Source organism: Chiloscyllium plagiosum, unplaced genomic scaffold, assembly GCF_037043375.1.
Source record: "Chiloscyllium plagiosum isolate Xiang-an unplaced genomic scaffold, Cpla_swu_hap1 HiC_scaffold_24, whole genome shotgun sequence".
NCBI lineage: Eukaryota > Metazoa > Chordata > Chondrichthyes > Orectolobiformes > Hemiscylliidae > Chiloscyllium > Chiloscyllium plagiosum.
In genome coordinates this window covers 9,822,922-9,848,086 of record NW_028270162.1, presented here as the reverse complement: position 1 = coordinate 9,848,086, position 25,165 = coordinate 9,822,922, and the positions used below count along the sequence as shown (strand labels likewise).

Below are 25,165 nucleotides of genomic sequence, written 5' to 3'. Positions count from 1 at the left end.
ATTTGCAACACTACTGTCAAATAGACTGAAAAGCCCGCACCATGTTTTTCCTTCATAGTGAACTGATGTTGTACTTGAAAATGGTACCTCTTTCTTCCTTCCTACCAAATAATATCCTTTTAGAAAATTATTTACACACTGGCATACCCAACATCTGTTTGCCACTATATTCTGCATATATTCATGTAAAAGTCTAATGTATGAGACTAATCTTTACTGGCCGGAGTCACGAGATTGACTTTTACACCAGTGATGTTTTTGAGAGGTACCAAATGAAATCTAAAATAGACTGTCACAATGGAATAAAGCACAAACCAACAATAAAGAATTCATATTAAGCTATCTAACATTTGTTTAATTATGAAAGATTATAAACAATGGACAACACAATCATATTAAACATGTAGCATCTATTCACTTATTTACTGGAACTTCTTTACAGTAATACTTACGTAGTTACAACAAAATCTAATCAGTAACATCCCCAGGATTATATTTTTGATCTTGATCCCTTAAAAATTAGATTGAATATTACATGGAAAAATATTATAATGAAAAAATTATTATTGTCAAGACCACAGTGTTGACTTTTACGTAAGTATACACAGTACATTGTAAATTTTAAAATGATCAAGAATGCTACAAAAAAAAAGCTGTTGCCTAATGGCATTGTTGCAATGGAATGTTCTGGAAATATCATAATAAAGAGTTGTTATATGTTTGTTCAAAGATCTTCCTGCATATGGCAGCACACCACAGGGTTCCAGCACAGTTCAAGAATAGTTTCATTTTTAATACAATGGAAAATAGACCATTGTATTAGTTACACATGCAAGTGCTGCTTTCATATTAAACAGGAAAGTTGCCATAGTCCCACGACAATAGGGCTACTCTCTCACTAGAGAGAGATCATGGTGCCGGTTTGACTGGAGGATCACCACACCTCAGGTGAGGGGTAAGGTTGAGAAGGAGAGTCCATCATAGTAACTTCAGCCAGTGTGGGAATTTAAATCACACTCTTGGCTTCACTCTGCATTACAAACCAGACTACTCTGTACAGCACAATAACTGTTTCTCACCCTGAGAAGAGGATTGGATTCCAGTCCTCCTGATCACTGCAGCAGAAATGCAGAGTATTTATTGAGGCTCCAGTCCCGCGAAGCACAAACTTTGGATCAGGGGGTGGTATGGCCATAGAGTTATCACAGAAATCTGCAGAGAGAACATGCAATGAGCAATGAAACAATGGTTTTAAAATGGATCCAGTATTTCTTAATACAAAAGAATTAGCTATGTCAATTCCTGCACAAGAGCACATTCTTGAATCTTTGTGGATTTAATGAAATAGCATGCAATCCACATGGGACCACAAGAGAACAGCAGAAATGCATTCAATCAGCTGGCATCTGGGAATTATTCACTTTCGGATTCCCTACAGACTGCACCCCATCTACAAGGCATAAGTCTGGAATATAATAGAATACTCTCCATTTCCATTGACTTATACAGCTCAAAACATAAGAAACTCAACATCATCCAGGACAAAGCACCAACTTCAACTTTTACTCCCTTCATCACTGGTGCTCAGAAGGACAAAGGCAGCAGATGCATGGGAGTACAAAATGCTGCAAGTTCCCCTCCAAGACACACACTATTCTGACTTGGAAATATATCACTGTTTCTTCACTGATACTGAGTGAAAATACTGGAATGTGGCCCTAACAGCACTGTATGTGGCCCAACATCCAAAGGACTGCAGCAGTTCACAAAGGCAGCTCATTAGCACCTTTTCCAGGACAATTGGGGAACAGCAGATAACACTGGTCTAACAATGTCCATATCCCATGAACAGAGCAGATTCTGTTGGGATAACATACATTTAATTATCTGTTACATCACCCTCTAGTCCTGTGCACATGGGCAATTTTTCATTTTGTGAACTTCTGAATTTCACCATGAAATTAAGGAGAATTGCCAAAAGAAGGCAAGACTCTTTCCTTTCGTGGTTGCATTGGAGGAGGAATGTATTCTCATATTGGTTCAAGATGAACATGCACAGAATGGGATACATCCTATCCTTGAAAGCTACACTTCTCATTTTTCCATATTAAATTTTATCAAATACACATTTTACCTGTAAACACTCTCCAAAAGTAATCTGCACTCATGTTTCACCAGTGACCATGTCTCAGATTTTTGGTTATTTTGCTAGTTTTGAGACTATATTCCATCACACACATTTAAGAATTTAAGTGGCACATGTTCTCAGATTTCCATTGGATACATTTGTAGATCATATGACTAATATGATGTGTTATGTGCAATCTATCAAAAATCAAACATTACATTATAGCCCAAACAGTACCTTTAAATAAATCTCACTGGGGAAAAATGGTAAGATATGTCATTTTTACCTGAAAAATGGTCACCGTAAACAAAAGTGATAACTGCAGACACAGCCAATAATGCAAATTGGGAATGTTTAAAGTAAAACACAAAGTGTATATCTCAGAAGGGAAGAATGAACAACAGCACGGTGGGTGGTACGGTGGCACAGTGGTTAGCACTGCTGCCTCACAGCGCCTGAGACCCGGGTTCAATTCCCGCCTCAGGCGACTGACTGTGTGGAGTTTGCGTGGGTTTCCTCCGGGTGCTCCGGTTTCCTCCCACAGTCCAAAGATGTGCAGGTCAGGTGAATTGGCCATGCTAAATTGCCCGTAGTGTTAGGTATGGGGTAAATGTAGGGGTATGGGTGGGTTTCGCTTTGGCGGGTCGGTGTGGACTTGTTGGGCCGAAGGGCCTGTTTCCACACTGTAATGTAATCTAATCTAATCTAAGCAATTTAAAATACCTACAAGACATCAGTGGCCTAACAATGGCATAAAATTCTCCGTTATCCAAAGAAGTGCAACTTGTTATAGGAAAGATGTTGTTAAACATATAAGGGTTCAGAAACATTTACAAGGATGTTACCAGGGTTGGGGGGTTTGAGCTATAGAGAGAGGCTGGAGAGGCTGCAGCTACTTTCCCTGGAGCATCACTGGCTGAGGGGTGACCTTATAGAAATTTATAAAATCATGAGGGGAATGGATTGTGTGAACAGTCAAAGTCTTTTCTCCAGGAGAGGGAAGTCCAAAACTAGAAAGCATAGGTTTAAGGTGAGAGGGGAAAGACTTAAAAGGGTTCTAAGGGGCAACATTTGCATGCTGAGGGTGATGCATGTATGGAATGAACTGCCACAGGAAGTGGTGGAGGCTGGTGCAATTGCAACATTTAAAAGGCATTTGGATAGGTACATAATAGGAAGGGTTTGGAGGGATATGGGCCAAATGCTGGCAAATGGGACTATATGACTCTATGACTCTTATTAACTTAGGATATCTGGTGGGCATTGATGAGATGACCCAAAAGGTCTGTTTCCGTGGTGGACATTTTTATGACTCTGACTTTACAGGAATATACTCCCTCAGCTCTAGGTAAATCTTTATCCAAACTCCCACTTCCCTATAATGCTGAGCAAATCATAGAATCATACTGAAGAGGCCTTTTGGCCCGTGAAGTCTGCATCGACAATTCTAAATCTATACTTGTCCCACTTTATAGCCCTTAGCCCATAACCTTCAACGTTATGACATTCCGAGTGCTCATCCAAGTGCTTTTTAAAGTTTGTGAAGTTTCCAACCTCAACCACCCTCCCAGTCATAGCATTCCAGATTCCCACTACTCACTGGGTGAAATCCCCTCCAAACCTTCGGTTTTTCACCTTAAAATGACACCTCCTTGTTATTGATCCTTTAGCTAAGGGAAACAACTGCTATCTATTCATCCTGTCCATGCCCCTCATAATTCTACACACCTCAATCAGGTCTCCTTTCAGTCTTCTATGTTCTAACGAAAACAACCCAACCTTATCCAGCCCCCTTTCACAGCTAATATGCTTCAAATATTTGGCAGCTGGCCTCCTCAGCCATTACTTACTTCAATCAAGCTGTTCAGGCATGTTCTGACACACCTGCATGGTGGGTATCACTTAAATCTGATCTCCTGGCCCACAGGTAGGGATACTACCACTGTGCCTCAAGACCCCATCCTCCTCAACCCATGCTCTGGCCCCATCTGTATAATTTGATGTCAATGGGTGACTTTTATTCCCTTTTGCTACTTGCTCACTGGTCTGGTATTCAGTTGTGATATCTCCTGATTTTACCAATGACATTTCTGCCAATCAGGTGCACGTGTGGCACATGTTTAGCAACATTACTGCCAGACTGGGGCAACACACATCTATGCACCTATTCACAGTATGCTGTTTGACTATTAATTCAGTTTTGTTTCAAACAAATAACTTGCCGCAGAACAGTACACGATAGCGTCCAGGCCTAACTCCATGCTGTACGAACAGGGAATTTGTAGGGGGAAATTGAGAGACTGGCCTATCCAAGTTTATTCACATTCTCCAGTCTTGAAGATCAGCAAAGCTACGACTGAGTGAAATTTTATTTCTCTTAATTCCATGTTCTTTGCATCTGATATGATTAGTAAAAGGACTCAGAAATTATTTTCCTCTTAATTCAGAGTTTGGCCATTTTGACAGCAAAACAAGCAACAAGTTCCAACTAGTGGCATTGTTTGTGAGTATTCGAGATGCAACTGCATCTACACACACACACACACACACACACACACACATACACACAGATAGATTATGGCGGCCTTTAGTGACTGCAGTGTCCTATTGCCTGTGTTAAGAACACTGATGACTTAGCACATCAAGTCAAACGTGCATGCCACTTGAAAGCCTATCTTCTGGATGGGTTATTTAAACTCTTCAGGCCAAGGGTGTAAAACTGCATATAAACATTTGTTTACTTCTAAACAAGGCATCTCGTGATATTTTTCAAACCTTCATGTGAGTTCACTTCTGTGGGTAATGTCAGCAATGTCTAGAAGAACTGGATATCCTGTCCTGATTAGAAAACTGCTTGGTTAAGGTGCCCTAGCTTAATTGTGCATTGCTAATCTGTCAGCCACACAGATTTGTCAGCCCAGCCTCCCTAATTAAGGCCAGCGCCATGGAATGCTTCCTAAGTAAATGTTGAGCGATTAAGATAGCTGTTCTCACAGCCATTCACTCTTAAATGTTAGGAAGTATATCTTGGGCTAGTTTACTTCTCCTTTGAGGAGAGTTTTTGTTAAAAGGCTTTTACTTATCAACATTTGTCTAACACAAAAAATACTATTTTAGTGTTACACAAAGCAATTAATTTCATTTGCTGACATGGTTAAAGAGTCAGTGCCATAAAAATGATTCATGTTATATTATTAGAAGCTAGGGACTTTTAATATACATTGCACCTATATTTACATATAAAATTGAAACTTATCGCATTGTTTGACATTCAAATGTTTGAACTTTGTATACTGTGCTAGTACAGGACACAGACTGTATACAGAAATTGGACTGCAATATATTGTCTTAATTTGAAAATAAAAACATTAACTTTTTATCTCAGTGGTGAAGACTGAAGTCAGTTAGAACACAGTGCCAGTATTTTTTGTAACTTCTATTGAGGGCCTACAGGTTGCAAAAAGGCAAGGAAAGCGGATTCTTAAAAAAACAAATGAAAACAACAAAGTCCACTATATTCACATAAGACAATAAGTAGCTTCAGACTAAATGAGTAATCAGTTGAGCACAGGTTCTTATTCATTGCATTTCCTAGGCTGAAATCAGATCACCTCAGTACTTTAAACTTTAAGACAGTGATAACTTAAAATGGGGGAGGGGTGAGATGGGGAAGAGAAGAGGAAGAAGAATTAATTTAGTTGGAATGAATAAAAGAGATTTTCTTTTTCAATATTCTCATCCCAATCCTATATATTATGGGATCCCATTCCTCTTTGAAGAAGTAACCAAGAGTCAGACTTGTAGTCAGCAGAAGCAGATAACACAGGAACTGTAATCTGACTCTAAGCCTCGGATAAAGAAAGTTTGTTTCTTTGTGACCATATGATGGCTTGTCCATCAACACATTCTCACTAATTAGGCCTAATTATCAGCCAAAGCTCGTTTCCCCTTTATGTTATTAAATCAGAAATAATCACATGCTCAGGCTTCTGTCAGCACCTGAGAGACTGGAGACCCCAATTCAATTGAAACCACTATCAAGCCCAGTCTTTGGAAGAGCTTGCTTGGCAATTTTTCCAGGCTTCAAAGATCCAGGTCCCATAGCCGCATGCCAGCGATGCGTTCTTGGGAGTGGATGCAACCCTATGACTGACAGTGACTTCTGTGACCCCTGCATTATTTCACAAATTACCACTCTAGAAGGATACTGATTAGCTATTGTACGTTAAAATTGAGTAAATGGCACACCAAACCTTTAAAACACATTCATAACAAAACATGGCACAAGGACAGAGCAAAAGAAAACGGATCACTGTCAGGAGAATGGACTCTGTGCAAGTCCCACGTTTTGATAAAGGTAGGATAGATGGATTAGAATCAAAAAGCTACAATTGTGTTATGCACAAGCACTTATAGAGGAATCTGCAATCTGCTGATTTACATGAAGTTTGAAAACAGAGATTCAGGTGAAATTTGATGAAGTTTTTGAAGTTAACACAAACATTTTGCCAATTATACTTCCCATTCATATAGTTTTTGTCAAGAAATGATGTGATTTTCAAATACTGCCACTTTTATTTTAATTACCCAATTGCTAATGGCTAATTTACAGGAAGCTTCATTACTCTAATCTATAAACTTTGACAACCAGTAGTGACTGAGACAATAGTACACAAGTTACAAAACCCATAGGAAGTAACGAACACACTTGAAACCTGAAAAATCGCTAACCTCAGATTGGATTATCTCCCAGTAATCAATTAACCATCATCACAGTCAAAACCTCTAGCGAACAGGTCACAATCATTAATCCCTCACCACATACTCTGAGACCACAAGCTGTAAACCAGTGGTAGCATTGAATTGAGAGCATAAATTGGCCAAAAACAAAAGAATGTAAAACACACTTGTGTACTCAACCTGGAAGGCAGACCTGAAAACATATCCATTCCACCAATGTTTAGTAATGCTCAAATTACTTGTCAATCTCATTAGAATACGGTCACACTTGCTCACAAAGCAACTGTATTTCAGATAAACCAGGTCCAAGGGAAGCATAAAATTCACAACTATATTCCTTGAAAATACAAGTTTCAACTCCGTCAACAGTTTTTCATGCACAGCAAAAATATCATTTAGACACTGAAATAACATTGTTATCAGACAAAGTGATATCAAGTAGAATTAGACTCAGATCTGATTTCTAGGTACCTCACTAGTTAGAAGAGAAAAAAAACACCAGCAGTGGAATTCTCTAAACTGCTTCTGTGTGCCTCCTGTCTATAGTTCGAGTGGTGCGATCAGAAATCCTGCATTAGCTAGCTCACATGCATCTGGCTGAATCATGGGGAATGGACAAAGGGAAGAGTAAAAGTTTCTCCCCAAATAAAATAAAATAAATTCCTTCAAAAAGTTTTCCAAAATCCCTTCTCAGATGTCTTATAATGGTGCACTGCAAATTGTAGTAACTTGCCATGTGTGTTACATAGGTTCCTGAAGAAGGGCTTATGCCCGAAACGTCGATTCTCCTGTTCCCTGGATGCTGCCTGACCTGCTGCGCTTTTCCAGCAACACATTTCCAGCATGTGTGTTACATAGTCAAGCATCCACAAAATCTTTTTTTACAGAAAGGTAATACCTCATGTAAAAGGCAATATGGTGTCAAAAAAAAGCAATGCAACTTCTTCCTCCATCTATCATTAGAAATTTTTTGTGAACCAAGTTGAGGTCAAAGCATTTCAAACCAAGCACAGCAATAGCCTGTCATACACACGGGGGCCTTAAAGAGTGAAACTACAGTTACAGTTCTATCAGCCCATTCACATTAAATACAGCTTCACCTGTTGAAAAATGAAATTTTAAAAATAAACTGACATATTGGTATTGCAATATCGGTAAATTTACTGTTGACAACATGAAATTAAAGTGCGTCACTGTAGTAAAGAAAAAGTCTCACTGTCTAATGCCCAAAGGCAACAAAATGCAACTTAGATCTGCATTTCACCTGCAGTCTCTGGTACCACAAGCAGCTGAGTTGAAGAACTGCACAGTTAGTTCAAAGACAAAATGCCACAAGGTTATCAAAGATTAATGGGATTGTTACAGGTCAGTTGAACACCAAACATATTTTCAGGTGTCCAATGTAGGGAACACTTTCAAAGTGAAGATTGAACATCCTGTGAACTGGGGATGGCTTTTTACAATCATATCTTTCTCACAAATGACATACTGCAATTGACAGAGATCAAGAGTTTACTTATCATGCTGACTTCTGAGTGATAGACAAACTCTTTCAAATTGTTTATGCCAGGACAAAATGACAAGTTCGTTTTATAATCAATAAAATTAAAAGAAGTTAAATGCAGCATTGTTCAAATAACTTCAAATAAGTTCCAATAAAGCTGTTCAAGGTCTTCTCAGCTCAGATCAGCATGAGGACAAGCTTATACGTGAAATAAAATAGTGATAGAATTTTCTATTATTTCTAGCTCACAACTGTTAAGTCAAGTAAATAGTCTCTAAAAGCTCTTTGACATGGGATCATAATTATATTCTCTCTTTAACTTAATGTTCAAATATTGAAATGTAGCCCTTTACAATATACCAGTCAAATATTAGCTTTATTTAATAACGTGAGAGTTAACTTTGTGCTGATAGTAGTCTACCTACCTAACAAATGCTTGCACTTCAAAAGTAATTTATGAGGATGTGATAGTTAAACACAAATATCATAGCATTACAGCTTCATAACTATGCTCTTGATTCAAATCAGGCAACAATTACTACATAAAATACACTGCTCCTTTAAGTAAAACATCTCCATTAACTCAGTTATTCATACCTAAATAATACCTAAAAGGTTAGTTATGCTTATATGTGATATTCAATTATGATGTGGAAAAACGTGCATCTTTAAAATTCCAAGAAAAAAATAAAGGCTTCAGTTAGCTATCTATACCAACTGGTACAGACATTCAACAGTAAAATGCAACTTTATCAAGTTCATGCAATTCATTAATCAGATGTGGGCTGGGCCCTCATCCTTAATTGCTGTTGGGAAGGTGGTGATGAGCTGCCTTCTTGATCTGCTCAGTCCATGCATTGTATGTAGAATCACAATGCAGTTAAGGAGTGAGTTTCAGGATTGCGAACCAGCAACACTGAAAAACTGTGACATTTACCCAAGTAAAAGTGATGGATGGCTTGGAGGGTGAATTACAGGCACCTGGTCATATTATCATTATACAACTATTCCAGAAACTCAGCTAAAGTTCTGGGAACCTTGGTTCAAATCCCGCCATAGCAGATGGTGGAGTTTGAATTCAATAAAGAATCTCGAATTAAAGGTCTAACGATGACCATGAAACCATTGCCAATTGTCAGAAAAACCTATCTGGTTCACTACTGTCCTTTAGGGATGGAAATCCGTCATCCTTATTTGGTCTGGCCTACACAGTGACACCATAGTCCCACAGCGACGTTGCAAAAGCTTAAACACATATACCAACAGGTTCAAGAGTAGCTTCTTCCCCACTGTTATTAGACTTCAGAATGGACCTCTCAATCTAATGTTGATCTTGCTTCTTTGCAGCTGTAACTTTGTATTCCTTGCTCTGTTCAATCATTGCATGAACTTTGCATGTTATGGTCTGCCTGTAGTAGACAAAGTTTTTCACTGTACCTAGGTACATGTGACAATAATAAATCAAATCAAAATGTTAAAATAACTCTGTGCTAAATTGATAAATTGTTCAGGAGATCACTTCAGCACTTTTGTAAACATGTCTTACATGACAGCAGTTAAATTCAACAGTTGCAGCATCCAGGTAGTGGCATGACAGTACATTGCTAAAAGCTCACTGATCATCAGCTACAGTAAGATTTGATTCCTGGGTCACACTGTCACTTTTGCATCAATGGACACCCAAAAACACCCCACAGTGGCATAGAATTATCTGTGTAACTGTAGTCTTGATTTCACAGAGCAAGGTGAAAAGCTATACTTTACCATAGATACTCTGTGAATCACAGTCAAGAGTGAAATTTGGAGAAACAACAAATGGTAGCAGAAGTTTGGAATGCTGTTGTGTAAAGGATAACTCATGAAAATATCAAATGTCATTTTAAATCTGTAGTTTACTGATATTTTTTGATTAATGTCAGATATATGGTTTTAAATAGTAATCCGGCCATACTCTTACTGAAAGGCGGACAGATTTGAGGGACTAAATGACTATACATATTTGTAATTAGGATCTGCAACCAAAGTTACTTGATTCAAATATAATTTGTTTAGTATTTATAAAGTTAGGGAGCCATTTCAGTCATCATTTGCACATTGTGGAGATCAATTAAATGAAGGTATCGTGCCCACACCTCAGGAAGACCTTCACTGTACGGTGAGGAGCTCCTGTTGACATCCCTAGAACACTCCAGTAGAGAAAAGCTACCTTACCCCAAAACCACCCTACTCAGTGAAGGAACTCCCCATACCTCCCCCGATGAAGGCACGTGTGCCAAGGACCTTCTTCACCATCCTGTCTGCCTGTGCCACTTTCAAAGAACTATGTACCCGTACTTCTAGGTCTCTGTGTTTGACAACACTACCCAGGGCCCTACCATTAATTGTGTAAGTCCTGCCCTGATTTGTCTTATTGAAATGCAACATCTCACATTTATTTGAATTAAACTCCACCTGACATTGCTCGATCCACTTGATCAAGTTGACTCAGAGATAACCTTCTTCGTTGTCTACTATAACAGCAGTTTTGGAGTAATCTACAAACTTATTAACGATTTTTATCCAAATTGTTTATATAAATAACGAACAACAGTGGACCCAACAGCCATCCTTGTGGCAGACTGATGGTCACAGCCCTCCAGTCTAAAAAACCCTCTACCACCACCATCTTACTCCTACCATCAGGACAATTTTGTATCCAATTGGCTAAGCTCCTTGGATGCTGCCTGAACTGCTGTGCTCTTCCAGCACCACTAAACCAGAATCTGGTTTCCAGCATCTGCAGTCATTGTTTTAACCTTACTAACTAGTCTACCATGAAGTCCTTTGTCAAACGCCTTGTTAAAGTCCATGCAGACAACATTTACTGTACTACCCTCATCTGACTTCTTTATCGCCTCTTCAAAAAGTTAATCAGATTTGAGAGACACGATTTCTCATGCACAAAGCCATGCTGACTATCCCTAATCGGCCTTTGCTGTTCCAAATGCACGTAGATCCTGGCTTTCAGACTGCCCTCTAAGAACTTATCCACCCCTTACGTTAGGCTCAATGGTCTTTGGTTCCTGGTTTTTGCTTGCAGCCTTTCTTAAATAATGGCACAAAATTAACAGACCTCCAGTCTTCACTTCTCGCTCCTCCAGCATCACCCCATACCCGGACGCCCCGCTCCTCCAGCACCACCCCATCCCCAGCCGCCCCGCTCCTCCAGCACCACCCCATCCCCAGCCGCCCCGCTCCTCCAGCACCACCCCATCCCCAGCCGCCCCGCTCCTCCAGCACCACCCCATCCCCAGCCGCCCCGCTCCTCCAGCACCACCCCATCCCCAGCCGCCCCGCTCCTCCAGCACCACCCCATCCCCAGCCGCCCCGCTCCTCCAGCACCACCCCATCCCCAGCCGCCCCGCTCCTCCAGCACCACCCCATCCCCAGCCGCCCCGCTCCTCCAGCACCACCCCATCCCCAGCCGCCCCGCTCCTCCAGCACCACCCCATCCCCAGCTGCCCCGCTCCTCCAGCACCACCCCATCTCCAGCCTCCCGATCCTCCAGCACCACCCCATCCCCAGCTGCCCCGCTCCTCCAGCACCACCCCATCACCAGATGCCCCGCTCCTTATGCCTCTCTTCCCCCAGAATCTCTGCACCTCCAGCCTCTCTTTCCCCAGATGCCACGCTTCTCCAGTCTTTCTTCCCCCAAACGCCCCGCTCCACTAGCCTCTCTTCCCTCGGAATCCCTGCTCCTCCAGCCTCTCTTCCCCCAGAATCCCTGCTCCTCCAGCCTCTCTTCCCCCAGAATCCCTGCTCCTCCAGCCTCTCTTCCCCCAGAATCCCTGCTCCTCCAGCCTCTCTTCCCCCAGACGCCCCCCTCCTCCAGCCTCTCTTCCCCCAGACGCCCCCCTCCTCCAGCCTCTCTTCCCCCAGACGCCCCCCTCCTCCAGCCTCTCTTCCCTTAAACACCTCATTGCTCCCTCTTCACCCCATCCCAAGGCTCGCCACTCTTGCAGCCTCTCCCCTCCCCCCAGAGTCACTGCTCCTCTTGCTCTCCTGATTTCTCCCTTCTTTCTTCACATAAACTGCCTGTTCCTTCTCGCAACCCCTCAGCCCCCACCCCATACCAGCCCCCACTGCCCCAGATAAGCCCCCACCTCTCCTACCACCCCCCAAGCCCAGCTCCATCTCTCCCTCCATCCCCAGTCTATGCACCACCACCAGCCCAACCCCCACCTCTCCCTCCCACCGGCCCAGCCCCCAACTCTCCCTCTCCCCCTCCCTCCCCCTCCCATCGGCCCAGCCCCCACGTCTCCCTGCATCCCTCTCCCCTACCCCAGTCCGCTTCTATGATGGGATCCGCCGCCTGCGGCCTACCTTCTGCGCGTTGTCAGGGTAACCGCGGGCCGCGCTCAAGCTCGAGCAGATCCGGATATTTCAGATTTGAGTTTTTAAAAACCTCCAACCGCTTTATCTCAACAGTTCAATGTCGGGAAAGCAAGTAAAGTAAGTGAATGCTGAAGAAATCCCATCAATCGTTTTCAGTTAGCAGCTTCCGGTCGTTGCTGGGTACTCTGGGCAATGTAGTCAGTTTTAATATCTGAATAATTTCATTCCTTTACTTGAGGAAGAATTTAGATGTATAGGAGACAAATCTGAGCAAATTCTCTAAATTAATTCCAGAGATGAAAGGCATGCTTTATGAGGAGAGACTGAGCATTTTAGGTTTATGTTCCCTGCAGTTTAGAAGAATAACAGCAGATCTAATGGAGGTGTGTAAGATGCTAAGGGGGGATTTGACAAAGTAGATGTAAAAAAGAATGTTATCTTATGTGGGGCAATCTAAAACAAGAGTTTTAGGACAGTGGGTAGAAGATTTAAAACAGAGATCAGGAGAAATTACTTCTTTCAAAGTGTCACAAGTCTGTGGAATTCAGTGTCCCAGACTGCGCTGGATCCTGGAACATTGAGTAAATGTAAGGAGGAGATAGATTTTTAAGTAAACATGGGTTGATGAGTTTTGGGAAATGGGCAGAAAAGTGGAGTTGAGGCCAAGATGAGATCAGCCCTGGCCATATCAAATGGTTCCTAGTTCTTATGTTCTTATATGTGCTAAGTCTCTGACCATTCCCTGCAATTTATAGTTCATCTTCAATGTTATATAATAAGGAACCCAAATTTGAACAACTGTGCATTGTCTGACAGCTTTCTACATACTTCAGTCCTTAAGTTAAGAAATGTGATGATCTAGGCATCAAATCTAAGAGTCTTTGCAGGATCTTCTCTCGAATTAACCACCTCACATCAATATAAAGGATTAGTTCATCACAACTACCTGATGAAGGAGCAGCGCTCCAAAAGGCAGGACTTCCAAATAAACCTGTTGGACTATAACCTGGCATTGGGTGACTTTTAACTTATGTGGTGCTGGAAAAACACAGCAGGCCAGGCAGCATCCGAGGAGCAGGAGAATTGACGTTTCGGGCATAAGCCCTTCTTCAGGAATCTGGCTAGGAAAAAAATGTTTGTTCAGTGTATGAATTCTTCTGAGGATGAAGAATAGCAAAGGTCCTTTGCAGGTCTGGGAGAGTGTTGTCCTGAGCTGGGGCAGGGCTGACTGCAGGGAGTGTAGGTAGCGGTGCATGGCTGTGAGCGTGGAGCGTAGGATCCAGAGAGAGGTCTGTTGCTGGAGGCTTCAGATTTGTTGCAGGTACTGGTTGTCCTGGTTGGGTCCAATTGTGTTGGTCTGAATGTAGTCCAAAGTCCATGCGGGGTCAGTCGGTTCCGTAGGCAGGTGCAGAGGAAGGAGATGTGGCTGTGGTAGCGAGTCTGTTTCAGGACGTGGCTGAAGAGCTTCAGGGCAGAGGAGATGACCTGGGGGGTGCAAAGAGAGAGGGACTCACTGAGATCCTACTAGAGGGAGGAGGAGAGCATCTTCAAAGTATGCATCCTTGCAAGAGGATTCACAGTAGGTTAAGGTCAACTAGGAGAAAGTGAGGACTGCAGATGATGGATACCAAGGTGAAAAATGTGGTGCTGGAAAAACACAGCAGGCCAGGCAGCATCTGAGGAGCAGGAGAATCGACGTTTCGGGCATAAGCCCTTCTTCAGGAATCATGCCCGAAACGTCGATTCTCCTACTCCTCGGATGCTGCTTGGCCTGCTGTGTTTTTCCAGCACCACATTTTTCAACTCTGGTCTCCAACACCTGCAGTCCTCACTTCCTCCTAGTTGACTTTTAACTTAGTTCACCATAGATAGCATTGTGTTCAATAAGTAAGAATTTAAATAAGTGATTCTGAAGGGTTCTTGCCTGAATCGAGTTGACAATCTTAACAACTTTCATTATATGAGAAAAGTCCATAACTTTACTCAGTATTGCTTGCTGGTGGATTATACATCAGTAATTGACAAAAGACGGGAAAATAGACATAATTTTTCCAAAATGCACCAAAGCCTGCATTTGTGCTAAGCGTTTCTGGTGCACCAGAAGTTGTGATAGAACTCAAGTTCTTTATTGGAATGTATTTCTTAAACATATACCTTTTGAATCCATTGTAGATATCCTCACCTCTTGTTCTCTCTTTCAAGGGCAAAAGGTTGAAAAGATCCTCTTTAATTGTAATGTCCTTAAACAATGTGCACAAAACTGACCAGCTGGGCTATGCTGGTCATGTCGATTGATTAATTGAAATGCAGTAAGTAGCATTCACAGTTCTTCAGGTCCTGCTGTAATTGCTGAAGGATGTCTTTAAACAAAGATTCCACTATGGTGCAACTGTGGAAGCACCAGGTGACATGCTCTGGATTGCTGTTATTATTTTTTTTTTGTTCGGATGTTCAGTGCAAATGTTTCAATATCCCAAGGACTGTAGCAACTCAAAGAGGCAGGCCACTGCTCATCAACATCTTCTCAAGGATAATAGAGATGAGCAATAATTGTTGGTCTAGCCAGTCACATCTACATCACGTAACAAATAAATAAGATGCTACCAAAATCTTTTAGATATTTTCTGTTTTTATGACAAGAAAGTAGGGTGTGGTTTTCTTTGTAAAAGCAGAAGAAGCTGCTGTGCTGCACCAGTATCAAATCAAAAGTGCCACTTTTTAATTAAAAAATGCCAAACTATAACACAAAGGTAATTTAAATTAAATAACAATATTATTAAATGTATGTATTCTCTACATACTCCTGCCCCATAGACCCCATCAATCATGAAAGATGTCAAACTTGTATTAGATGTGCTGATGGGTGCATGCCCTGTGCAAATTGGATGTCAAATTTCCGAATTTACAATAACTGTATTTCAAATGTATTCTTCAGCTGAAATGTGCTTTGGAATATTCCAAGGTCATGAAGTGTGCCGGGGTATTCTGAAAGTCACTATTATACTTGCGAACCTCTCTTTCTCTTTAAAGGGTTAAATGAATGGAGGAACACTCAACCCACACAACGAATAAAACACGTCAAAACCTGTTGTATTTATTCTGAGTAAACAACTGAAACAATATATGAATCAAAATATTTTGTTATGTACACATGGAACTGCAGAAAAATGATAGAGTATCACTGCCTGCAGCATGCAACTCAAAATACAGGAAAAATCAAAAAGAAGGAATATGTAGCAGCATGTCAGCTGTATTGATGTAAACCCATTTCCTCCCATTTTATGCAGATGAAGGTTAATGTAGTTGATAGTTTTGTCAGTATTTCGTGAGAAACTTCGTTTTATTATTTTCAATTGATAAATTGCAAGGCTTCATTATATACATTATACCTGTATATCAATCTAAAAGCAACTGCTGACTGCATCTCCGGAAGTGCACCCAACTCCAGCTCCTCGAAAACCACGTAAGAGAATTGGAACTGGACCTTGACGAATTTCGGATCATTCAGGAGGCAGAGAGGGTTATTGATACGAGTTACAGGGAGGTAGTCACTCCTCTGGTAAAAGAAGAAGGTAGATGTGTTACTGTTAGGGAATGGAAAGGCAACTGGCAGGCAGTTCCCCTGTGGGGGTTCCTCTCAACAACAAGTATATCATTTTGGATACTGTTTTCGGGGCGGGGGGATCTTACCAGAGGTAAGCAGTGGGGCACAGGTCTCTGGCATAGAGTCTGTCCCTGTTGCTCAGAAGGGAAGGGAGAAGAGGAGCAGAGCATTACTCATTGGGGACTCCATAGTTAGGGGGACAGATAGGAGGTTCTGTGGGAACGAGAGACTCACGGTTGGTATGTTGTCTCTTAGGTGCTAGGGTCTCTGATCGTGTTTTCGGGATCCTTGAGGGGAAGGGGGAGCAGCACCAAGTCGTGGTCCACATAGGCACCAATGACATAGGTAGGAAGGGAGATGGGAATTTAAGGCCGAAATTCAGGGAGCTAGGGTGGAAGCTTAGAGCGAGAATAAACAGAGTTGTTATTTCTGGTTTGTTTCCTGTGCCACGTGCTAGTGAGGCGAGGAATAGGGAGAGGGAGGAGTTGAACACATGGCTACAGGGATGGTGCAGGAGGGAGGGTTTTGGATTATTGGATAATTAGGGCTCTTTCTGGGGTAAGTGGGACCTCTACAAACAGAATAGTCTTCACCTGAATCAGAGGGGTACCAATATCCTGGGGGGGAGGGGGGGGGGGAGTTTGCTAATGCCCCTGCTAGTTCATCGGAGGGATGGGAACCGAAATTGTTGTTCAAGTATACAGGAGGTTGCAAGTAGTGAGGTCAGACTAAGGTTTCAAGTCGCAAGAAGGCATCGGCAAATAAGAAATTGGTTGGAAGTGTTTCTACTTCAACGCCAGGAGCATCCGGAATAAGGTGAGAGAACTTGCAGTATGGGTTGGTATCTGGGATTTTGATGTTGTGGCCATTTCAGAGACAGGGGTAGAGCAGGGACAGGAATGTTTATTGTAGGTTCTGAGATTGAGATTTTTCAGTAAGAACAGGGAAAATGGTAAAAGAGGGGATGGTGTGGCTTTGTTAGTCAAGAACAGTATTATGGTGGCAGAAAGGATGTTTGAGGACTCGTCTACTGATGTAGTATGGGTTGAGGTTAGAAACAGGAAAGGAGAGGTCACCCTATTGGGAGATTCCTATAGGGCTCCAAATAGTTCCAGAGATGTACAGGAAAGGATTGCAAAGATGATCCTCGATAGGAGTGAGAGTGACAGGGTAGATGGGAGACTTTAACTTTCCAAATATTGACTGGGAATACTATAGTCCAAGTACTTTAGATAGATCAGTTTTTGTCCAATGTGTGCAGGAGGGTTTCCTGACACAGTATGTAGACAGGCCAACAAGGAGCGAGGCCACATTTAATTTGGTACTGGGTAATGAACCCAGTCAGGTGTTAGATTTAGAAGTAGATGAGAACTTTGGAGATAATGACCAAAATTTGGTTATGTTTATTTTAGTGATGTAAAGGGATAGCTATATACCGCAGGGCAAGAGTTACGGCTGGGGGAAAGGCAATTACGATGCGATTGGGCAAGATTTAGGATGCATTGGATGACAAAGGAAACTGCAGGGGATGGGCACAATTGAAGCGTGGAGCTTATTCAAGGACCAGCTATTGCAGGTCCTTGATAGGTTTGTCTCAGTCAGGCAAGGAGGAAGTTATTGAGCGCGGGAGCCGTGGTTTACTAAGGAAGTTGAATCTCTTATCAAGAGGAAGAAGAAGGCATATTTTAGGATGAGATGTGATGGCTAATTTAGGGTGCTTGAGAGTTACAAGTTAGCCAGGAAGGACCTAAAGAGAGAGCTAAGAAGAGCTAGGAGGGGGCATGAGAAGTTGTTGGCGGATAGGATCAAGAAAAACCCTGAGGCTTTCTATAGGTATATCAGAGTAAAAGAATGACTAGAGTAAGATTAGGGCCAATCAAGGATAGTAGTGGGAAGTTGTGCATGGAGTCAGAGTAGATAGGGGAAGTGCTAAATAAACACTTTTCATCAGTATTCACACTAGAAAAAGATAATGTGGTTGAGGTGAATACTGAGATACAGGCTACTAGACTGGATGGGATTGAGGTTCACAAGGGGGAGGTGTTTGTAATTCTGGAAAGTGTGAAAATAGTTAAATACCCTGGGCTGGATAGGATTTATCCAAGGATTGTCTGGGAAGGCAGAGAGGAGATTGCCAAGCCTTTGGTGTTGATCTTTATGTCGTCATTGTCTACAGGAATAGTGCCAGAAGACTGGAGGATAGCAAATAGAACAGTACAGCACAGAACAGGCCCTTCAGCCCACGATGTTGTGCCAACTACTGATCCTCATGTGTGCACCCTCAAATTTCTGTGACCATATACATGTCCACTAGTCTCTTAAATGTCCCCAATGACCTTGCTTCCACAACTGCTGCTGGCAACACATGCCATGCTCTCACAACTCTTTGTGTAAAGAACCCGCCTCTGACATCCCCTCTATACTTTCCTCCAACCAGCTTAAAACTCTGACCCCTCGTGTTAGTCATTTCTGCCCTGGGAAATAGTCTCTGGCTATCAACACTATCTATGCCTCTCATTATCTTATATACCTCAATTAGGTCCCCTCTCCTCCTCCTTTTCTCCAATGAAGAAAGTCCGAGCTCAGTCAACCTCTCTTCATAAGATAAGCCCTCCAGTCCAGGCGGCATCCTGGTAAACCTCCTCTGAACCCTCTCCAAAGCATCCACATCTTTTCTATAATAGGGCGACTAGAACTGGACGCAGTATTCCAAGTGCGGTCTAACCAAAGTTTTATAGAGCTGCAACAAGATCTCACGACTCTTAAACTCAATCCCCCTGTTAATGAAAGCCAAAACACCATCTGCTTTCTTAACAACCCTGTCCACTTGGGTGGCCATTTTAAGGGATCTATGTACCTGCACACCAAGATCCCTCTGTTCCTCCACACTGCCAAGAATCCTATCCTTAATGTTGTACTCAGCTTTCAAATTCGACCTTCCAAAATGCATCACCTCGCATTTATCCAGGTTGAACTCCATCTGCCACTTCTCAGCCCATCTCTGCATCCTGTCAATGTCCCACTGTAGCCTACAACAGCCCTCTGTACGGTCAATGACACCTCCAACCTTTGTGTCGTCTGCAAACTTGCTGACCCATCCTTCAATCCCCTCATCCAAGTCATTAATAAAAATTACAAACAGTAGAGGCCCAAGGACAGAGCCCTGTGGAACACTACTCACCACAGAATATTTTCCTTCTACTACCACTCGCTGTCTTCTGTTGGCCAGCCAATTCTGTATCCAGACAGCTAAGTTCCCCTTTATCCCATTCCTCCTGACCTTCTGAATGAGCCTACCATGGGGAACCTGATCAAATGCCTTGCTGAAGTCCATATACACCATATCCACAGCTCGACCCTCATCATCATTTCTAGTCACATCCTCAAAGAACTCGATAAGGTTTGTGAGGCATGACCTGCCCCTCACAGTGCCGTGTTGACTGCACTTAATCAAGCCATGCTCTTCCAGAAGGTCATAAATCCTATCCCTCAGAATCCTTTCTAACACCTTGCAGATGACAGATGTGAGACTGACTGGTCTGTAATTGCCGGGGATTTCCCTATTTCCTTTCTTGAAGAGAGGAATTACATTTGCCCCTCTTCAGTCCTCAGGTACGACTCCAGTGGAGAGCGAGGATGCAAAGATCTTCGCAAGTGGCGAAGCAATTGCATTTCTCATTTCCCAAAGCAGCCGAGGACAAATCTAGTCCGGGCCTGGCGACTTGTCAATCTTAATGTTTGACAAAATTTTCAGCACATCAGCTTCCTCTATCTCTATCCATTCCAGCATGCACACCTGCTCTTCAAAGGTTTCATTCACTACAAAGTTCATTTCTTTCGTAAAGACAGAAGCAAAAAACCCATTTAGGGCTTCCCCTACCTCCTCAGACTTCACACACAAATTCCCTATGCTATCCCTGATCGGCCCTACTCTTTCTTTGACCATTCTCTTATTCCTCACCTAAGTGTAAAATGCCTTTGTGTTCTCCCTAATCCATTCTGCCAAGCCTTTCTCGTGCCCCTTCCTGGCTCTCCTCAGACCATTTTTGAGCTCCTTCCTCGCCTGCCTGTAATCCTCTAGAGCTGAGCTTGACCCTAGCTTCCTCCACCTTAGGTAAGCTACCTTTTTCCTTTTGATGAGAAGCTCCACCGCTCTCATCATCCAAGGTTCCTTTATCTTACCACTTCTTGCCTGTCTCAGAGGGACATATTTATTCATCACTTGCAACAACTGTTCCTTAAACAGTGTCCACATGTCTATAGTGCCTTTACCATGGAACAATTGCTCCCAATCCATGCTTCCTAACTCATGTCTAACCGCATCATAGTTTCCGCTTCCCCAATTAAATATTCTCCCATTTTGCCTAATCATCTCCTTCTCCATAGCTATGTAGAATGTGAGGCAGTTGTGGTCACTATCACCAAAATGCTCTCCCACCACAAGATCTGATACCTGCCCCGGCTCGTTTCCGAGCACCAAGTCTAGAATGACCTCTCCCCTCGTCGGCCTGTCAACGTACTGAGTTAGGAAACCCTCCTGAACACACCTGACAAAAACAGCTCCATTCAAATCTTCTGCTCGAAGAAGGTTCCAATCAATGTTGGGAAAGTTAAAGTCACCCATTACAACAACCCTACTACGTCCACACTTTTCCAAAATCTGCCGACCTATGCTTTCTTCCATCTCCCTGCTGCTATTGGGGGGGCCTGTAGTAAATCCTTAACGAGGTGACTGCTCCCTTGCTGTTCCTAATTTCCACCCATACTGACTCGGTAGGCAGATCTTCCTTGACAATGGAAGCTTCTGTAGCTGTAATACCCTCTCTGATTAGTAGTGCTACACCCTCTCCTCTTTTTGCCCCCTCCCTATTCTTTTTAAATGCTCTAAACCCTGGAACATCCAGCAACCATTCCTGCCCCTGAGAAACCCATGTCTCTGTTATGGCTACAACATCATAGCACCAGATACTGATCCATGCTCGAAGTTCATCACTTTTCTTCCAGATACTCCTTGCGTTAAAGCAAACACACTTTAACTGATCCCTTGGTTCCTTCCCAGGAAAATCCTTCCCACTAGCTGTTGTTCTCATGTTCAAGAAGGAGGGTAAGACAACCCTGAAAAATATAGATCTGCGAGCCTTACTTCGGTGGTGGATAAAATGTTGGAAAGGATTATAAGAGATAGGATTTATAATCATCTAGAAAGGAATAAGTTGATTAGGGATAGTCAACGTGGTTTTGTGAAGGGTAGCTCGTGCCTCACAAGCCTTACTGAGTTCTTTGAGAAGGTGACCAAACAGGTGGATGAGGATAAAACGGTTGATGTGATGTATATGAATTTCAGTAAGGCATTTGATAAGGTTCCCCATGGTAGGCTATTGCAGAAAATATGGAGGCATGGGAATGAGGTTGATTTAGCGGTTTGGATCAGATATTGGCTAGCTGAAAGAAGACAGAGTGTGGTGGTTGATGGGAAATATTCATCCTGAAATTCAGTTGCTAGTGGTGTACCACAAGATCTGTTTTGGGTCCACTGTTGTTTGTCATTTTTATGAATCACCGGATGAAGGCATAGAAGGATGGGTTAGTAAATTTGTGGATGACACTAAGGTCAGTAGAGTTGTAAAGAGTGACAAAGGATGTTGTAGGTTCCAGAGGGACATAGATAAGCTTCAGAGCCGAGCTGAAGGTTGGCAAATGGAGTTTAATGCACAAAAGTGTGAGGTGATTCACTTTGGAAGGAGTAACAGGAATGCAGAGTAATGGACTAATGGTAAGAATTTTGGTAGTGTGGATGAGCAGAGAGATCTTGGTGTCCAGCTACATAGATCCTTGAAAGTTGCCACCCAGGTTGATAGAGTTGTTAAGAGCACATATGGTGTGTTAGCTTTTATTGGTAGAAGGATTGAGTTTCGGAGCCATGAGGTCATATTGCAGCTGTACAAAACTCTGGTGCAGCCACACTTGGAGTATTGTGTATAGTTCTGGTCACCACATTATAGGAAGGATATTGAAGCTTTGGAAAGGTTTCAGAGGAGATTTACTAGGATGTTGTCTGGAATGGAGGGAAGGTCTTATGAGGAATTGGCTGAGGGACTTGAGGCTGTTTTCATTGGAGAGAAGAAGGTTGAAAGGTGACTTAATTGAGAATATAAGATAATCAGAGGGTTAGATAAGATGCACAGGGAGAGCCTTTTTCCTCGGATGGCAATGGCTAGCATGAGGGCACATAGTTTTAAATTGAGGGGTGATAGATATAGGACAGATGTCAGAGGTAATTTCTTTACTCAGAGAGTAGTAGGGCCTTGGAGCACACTTCCTGCAACAGTAGTAGACTCGCCAACTTTATGGGCATTTAAATGGTCATTGGTTAAACAAATGGATGAGAATGGAATCATATAGGCTAGATGGGCTACAGATTGGTTTCACAGGTCGGTGCAACATCGAGGGCCAAAGGGCCTCTGCTGCACTGTGATGTTCTATGTTCCTGTTCAAATTCCCACCATTCCATCTCACAGTAATTGTGCAAATTTTAAACACATTTTATTAATCTCATCAATTAGATAAGTTAGAAGAAATAGAAATGGTGAACATAAGGCATATTATGTTGAAGAGGTGAATTGGAGTATCTTCTAATGCCCTGTTCTTTTGTACTTGGATCTTGCTCTCTTCCTCTGAATGGCTGAGCTAAAAAGCTTGTTATGTGAAAGTGGAAGAAGTATCTACCATTACAATTATATCAGAGAGTGCAGATTTAGGGTGATAGGCAAAAGGAATGTATGCAACTTGAGGAAAAAACATTTTTATGCAACACGTAGGGCTGGGAACTGGAAAAGCCTGCCTGATAACATGGTGAATACAGATTCACTGCTGGGCTTCAGAGGGGATTTTCCTAATACTTGATGAAAAGAAGAATGCAATGTTATGGGGAAAAAAGAATGGAGGAATGGGACTAACAGGATTGCTGTTCTAACTGCTGGCACAAACACCCTGGACTGAATTTCCCTAGCCCCTGAACAATGTGGGCAATAAAGGGATAGTCAGGAAAATATGGTGAGTTTGAAAAAATAAGATTCTTAGTGTTGAGAAAGAAATGGCCCAAATCTGAAACTAGGTTTTGAACAGCAAAATTACAGTATTGCTAGTGAGTAGTGAGACACTGATTTTTATGCATTAGCATGCTATTAATACCTAATTACACTTCATTTATATGCAGTGCCCTATTCTTCAACATGCCAGACGGAGACTAGACAGCAACAATTCCCGACATGAAATTCGGAGTGGATACTTAGTAGCACCAGCTCACCCCTTGCTTCTGTAGGTCACCTTATTGGACAACAGTTCCCAGCACTTCAGGGTATGTTCTATGAGCAATGACCTCCTGAAACCCTCATGAAGACTGGCATCCTTACCATATGCCCATGGCACATCTCCGACTTTCTTAGAATACAGTTCTCCTCTTCAATCCAGAACTTTGGAGCTGTAATGGTGCTGTCAGGAAATTTTGCCTGCAGGGAAAGGCACTCATCACATGAATTGGACCAAAGAGCATCTCAGGAATCCATGCTTGCTCTTTTAACACTTTACACTGACTTGCATGCAAACAGCATCTGTGTAAACGATTATTGATTTATGTCACTTATGGATGCAGTTACAAGAATCAAGTGACAGTAAATTAGACTGTAAAATAACAATAGACTTACAAATGTAAACTTGTATTTACATTGTGGTGTCACCTATGCCACTCCAGTGCCCCAAGAAGATTTCCTTTTACATTCTGCTCCCACGATGTATACTGTGAAGGGCAATTCTAGACTGGCAGCAATTAACCTCATACGCAGCTGGGCTTTAGTTATGGCAGCAGGAATCCTAGGTGATCCTGGCAGTGGTAAGTAATTCTGTCGTTGCTGAGTACAGGCTAGTGTGAGCAAGGTATGTGTTATCTTTCACATAACAAGATGAAATATTCAGGATAAAGATGATGAACCCATACTGTAAACATGCATGGTTCAAGAAAAGTTTGATCAGGATCACTGTCATCGAGTCATAGAGATATACATCACTGAAGCTGGCTCTCTGGGCCAACTCATCTATGCCAACCAGGTTTCCTAAACTGAACTAGTCCCATTTGCCTGCATTTGACCCACATCCCTCTGAACCTTTTCAATGGTACCTGACCAGGGATTCCTGGCAGCAGTAGGCCCAGAGCCTGGACTCTAGATGGTGTGGGCATGGCAATGGCAGCAACAGAGCCAGAATCTCCTGGGGCATTGATATCATCTTTGTTGATCCTGGAGCGTGACTTCTTGAGGAGTGGAACACCTTGCAGAGACCACGCAGAAGCCTGAAACCCTGCTCAAGACCCCAATTTGAACAGAAGATGAACTCTAAGTAATTTCTTTTTATCCTTATTGTACCTCAAAATATTGCCAGATTGTGGCGACAAAACACTTTTCACTGTATGTTCAAGATATATGTGACAATAAATAAATCATTTATACCTGTCCAAATGTCTTTTGAATTTTGCAATTATACCCACCTCTACCAATTCCTCTGGCAGCTCGTGCCATATATGCACCATCCTCTGTGTGAAAAAGTTGGCCCTCAGGTCCCTTTTAAAACTTGCCCCTCTCACTTTAAATCTATACCCTTTTGTTTTGTACCTCCCCACCCTGGGGAAAAGACCTTGGCTTTTCACCTTACTTATGTCCCTCATGATTTTATAAACCTCTATAAGGTCATCCCTCTAGCTTCTTACTCTCCAGAGAATATCATCCCAACCTATTGAGCCCCTCCTATTAACTTAAATATAACT

The 25,165-nt window shown here is 42.4% G+C and overlaps 1 protein-coding gene and 1 long non-coding RNA gene across 6 annotated transcripts in view; one reads left to right on the top strand and one right to left on the bottom strand.

Moving 5' to 3' along the window:
* Positions 1-12,907, bottom strand: part of gnb1l (guanine nucleotide binding protein (G protein), beta polypeptide 1-like) — a 44,257-nt gene extending 31,350 nt beyond the window's left edge. For 2 of the 5 annotated variants that reach the window (XM_043715396.2, XM_043715391.2), the window contains exons 1-2: positions 10,824-11,398; positions 1,080-1,212 (exon numbers count right to left, since the gene is read on the bottom strand). In XM_043715396.2, the coding sequence (XP_043571331.1) occupies positions 1,080-1,212; positions 10,824-10,830 (140 nt within the window). In that variant the 5' untranslated portion in view covers positions 10,831-11,398. The other 3 variants (XM_043715393.2, XM_043715394.2, XM_087999893.1) reach the window with 3 other exon arrangements.
* The window catches only part of LOC148145354 (uncharacterized), a 66,487-nt gene extending 41,637 nt beyond the window's left edge, over positions 1-24,850 (top strand). Inside the window, exon 4 of the long non-coding RNA XR_015761235.1 lies at positions 23,567-24,850. This is a non-coding gene — a long non-coding RNA (uncharacterized LOC148145354). The remainder of the gene's footprint in view (positions 1-23,566) is intronic.
* The last annotated feature ends 315 nt before the right edge of the window (positions 24,851-25,165 follow it).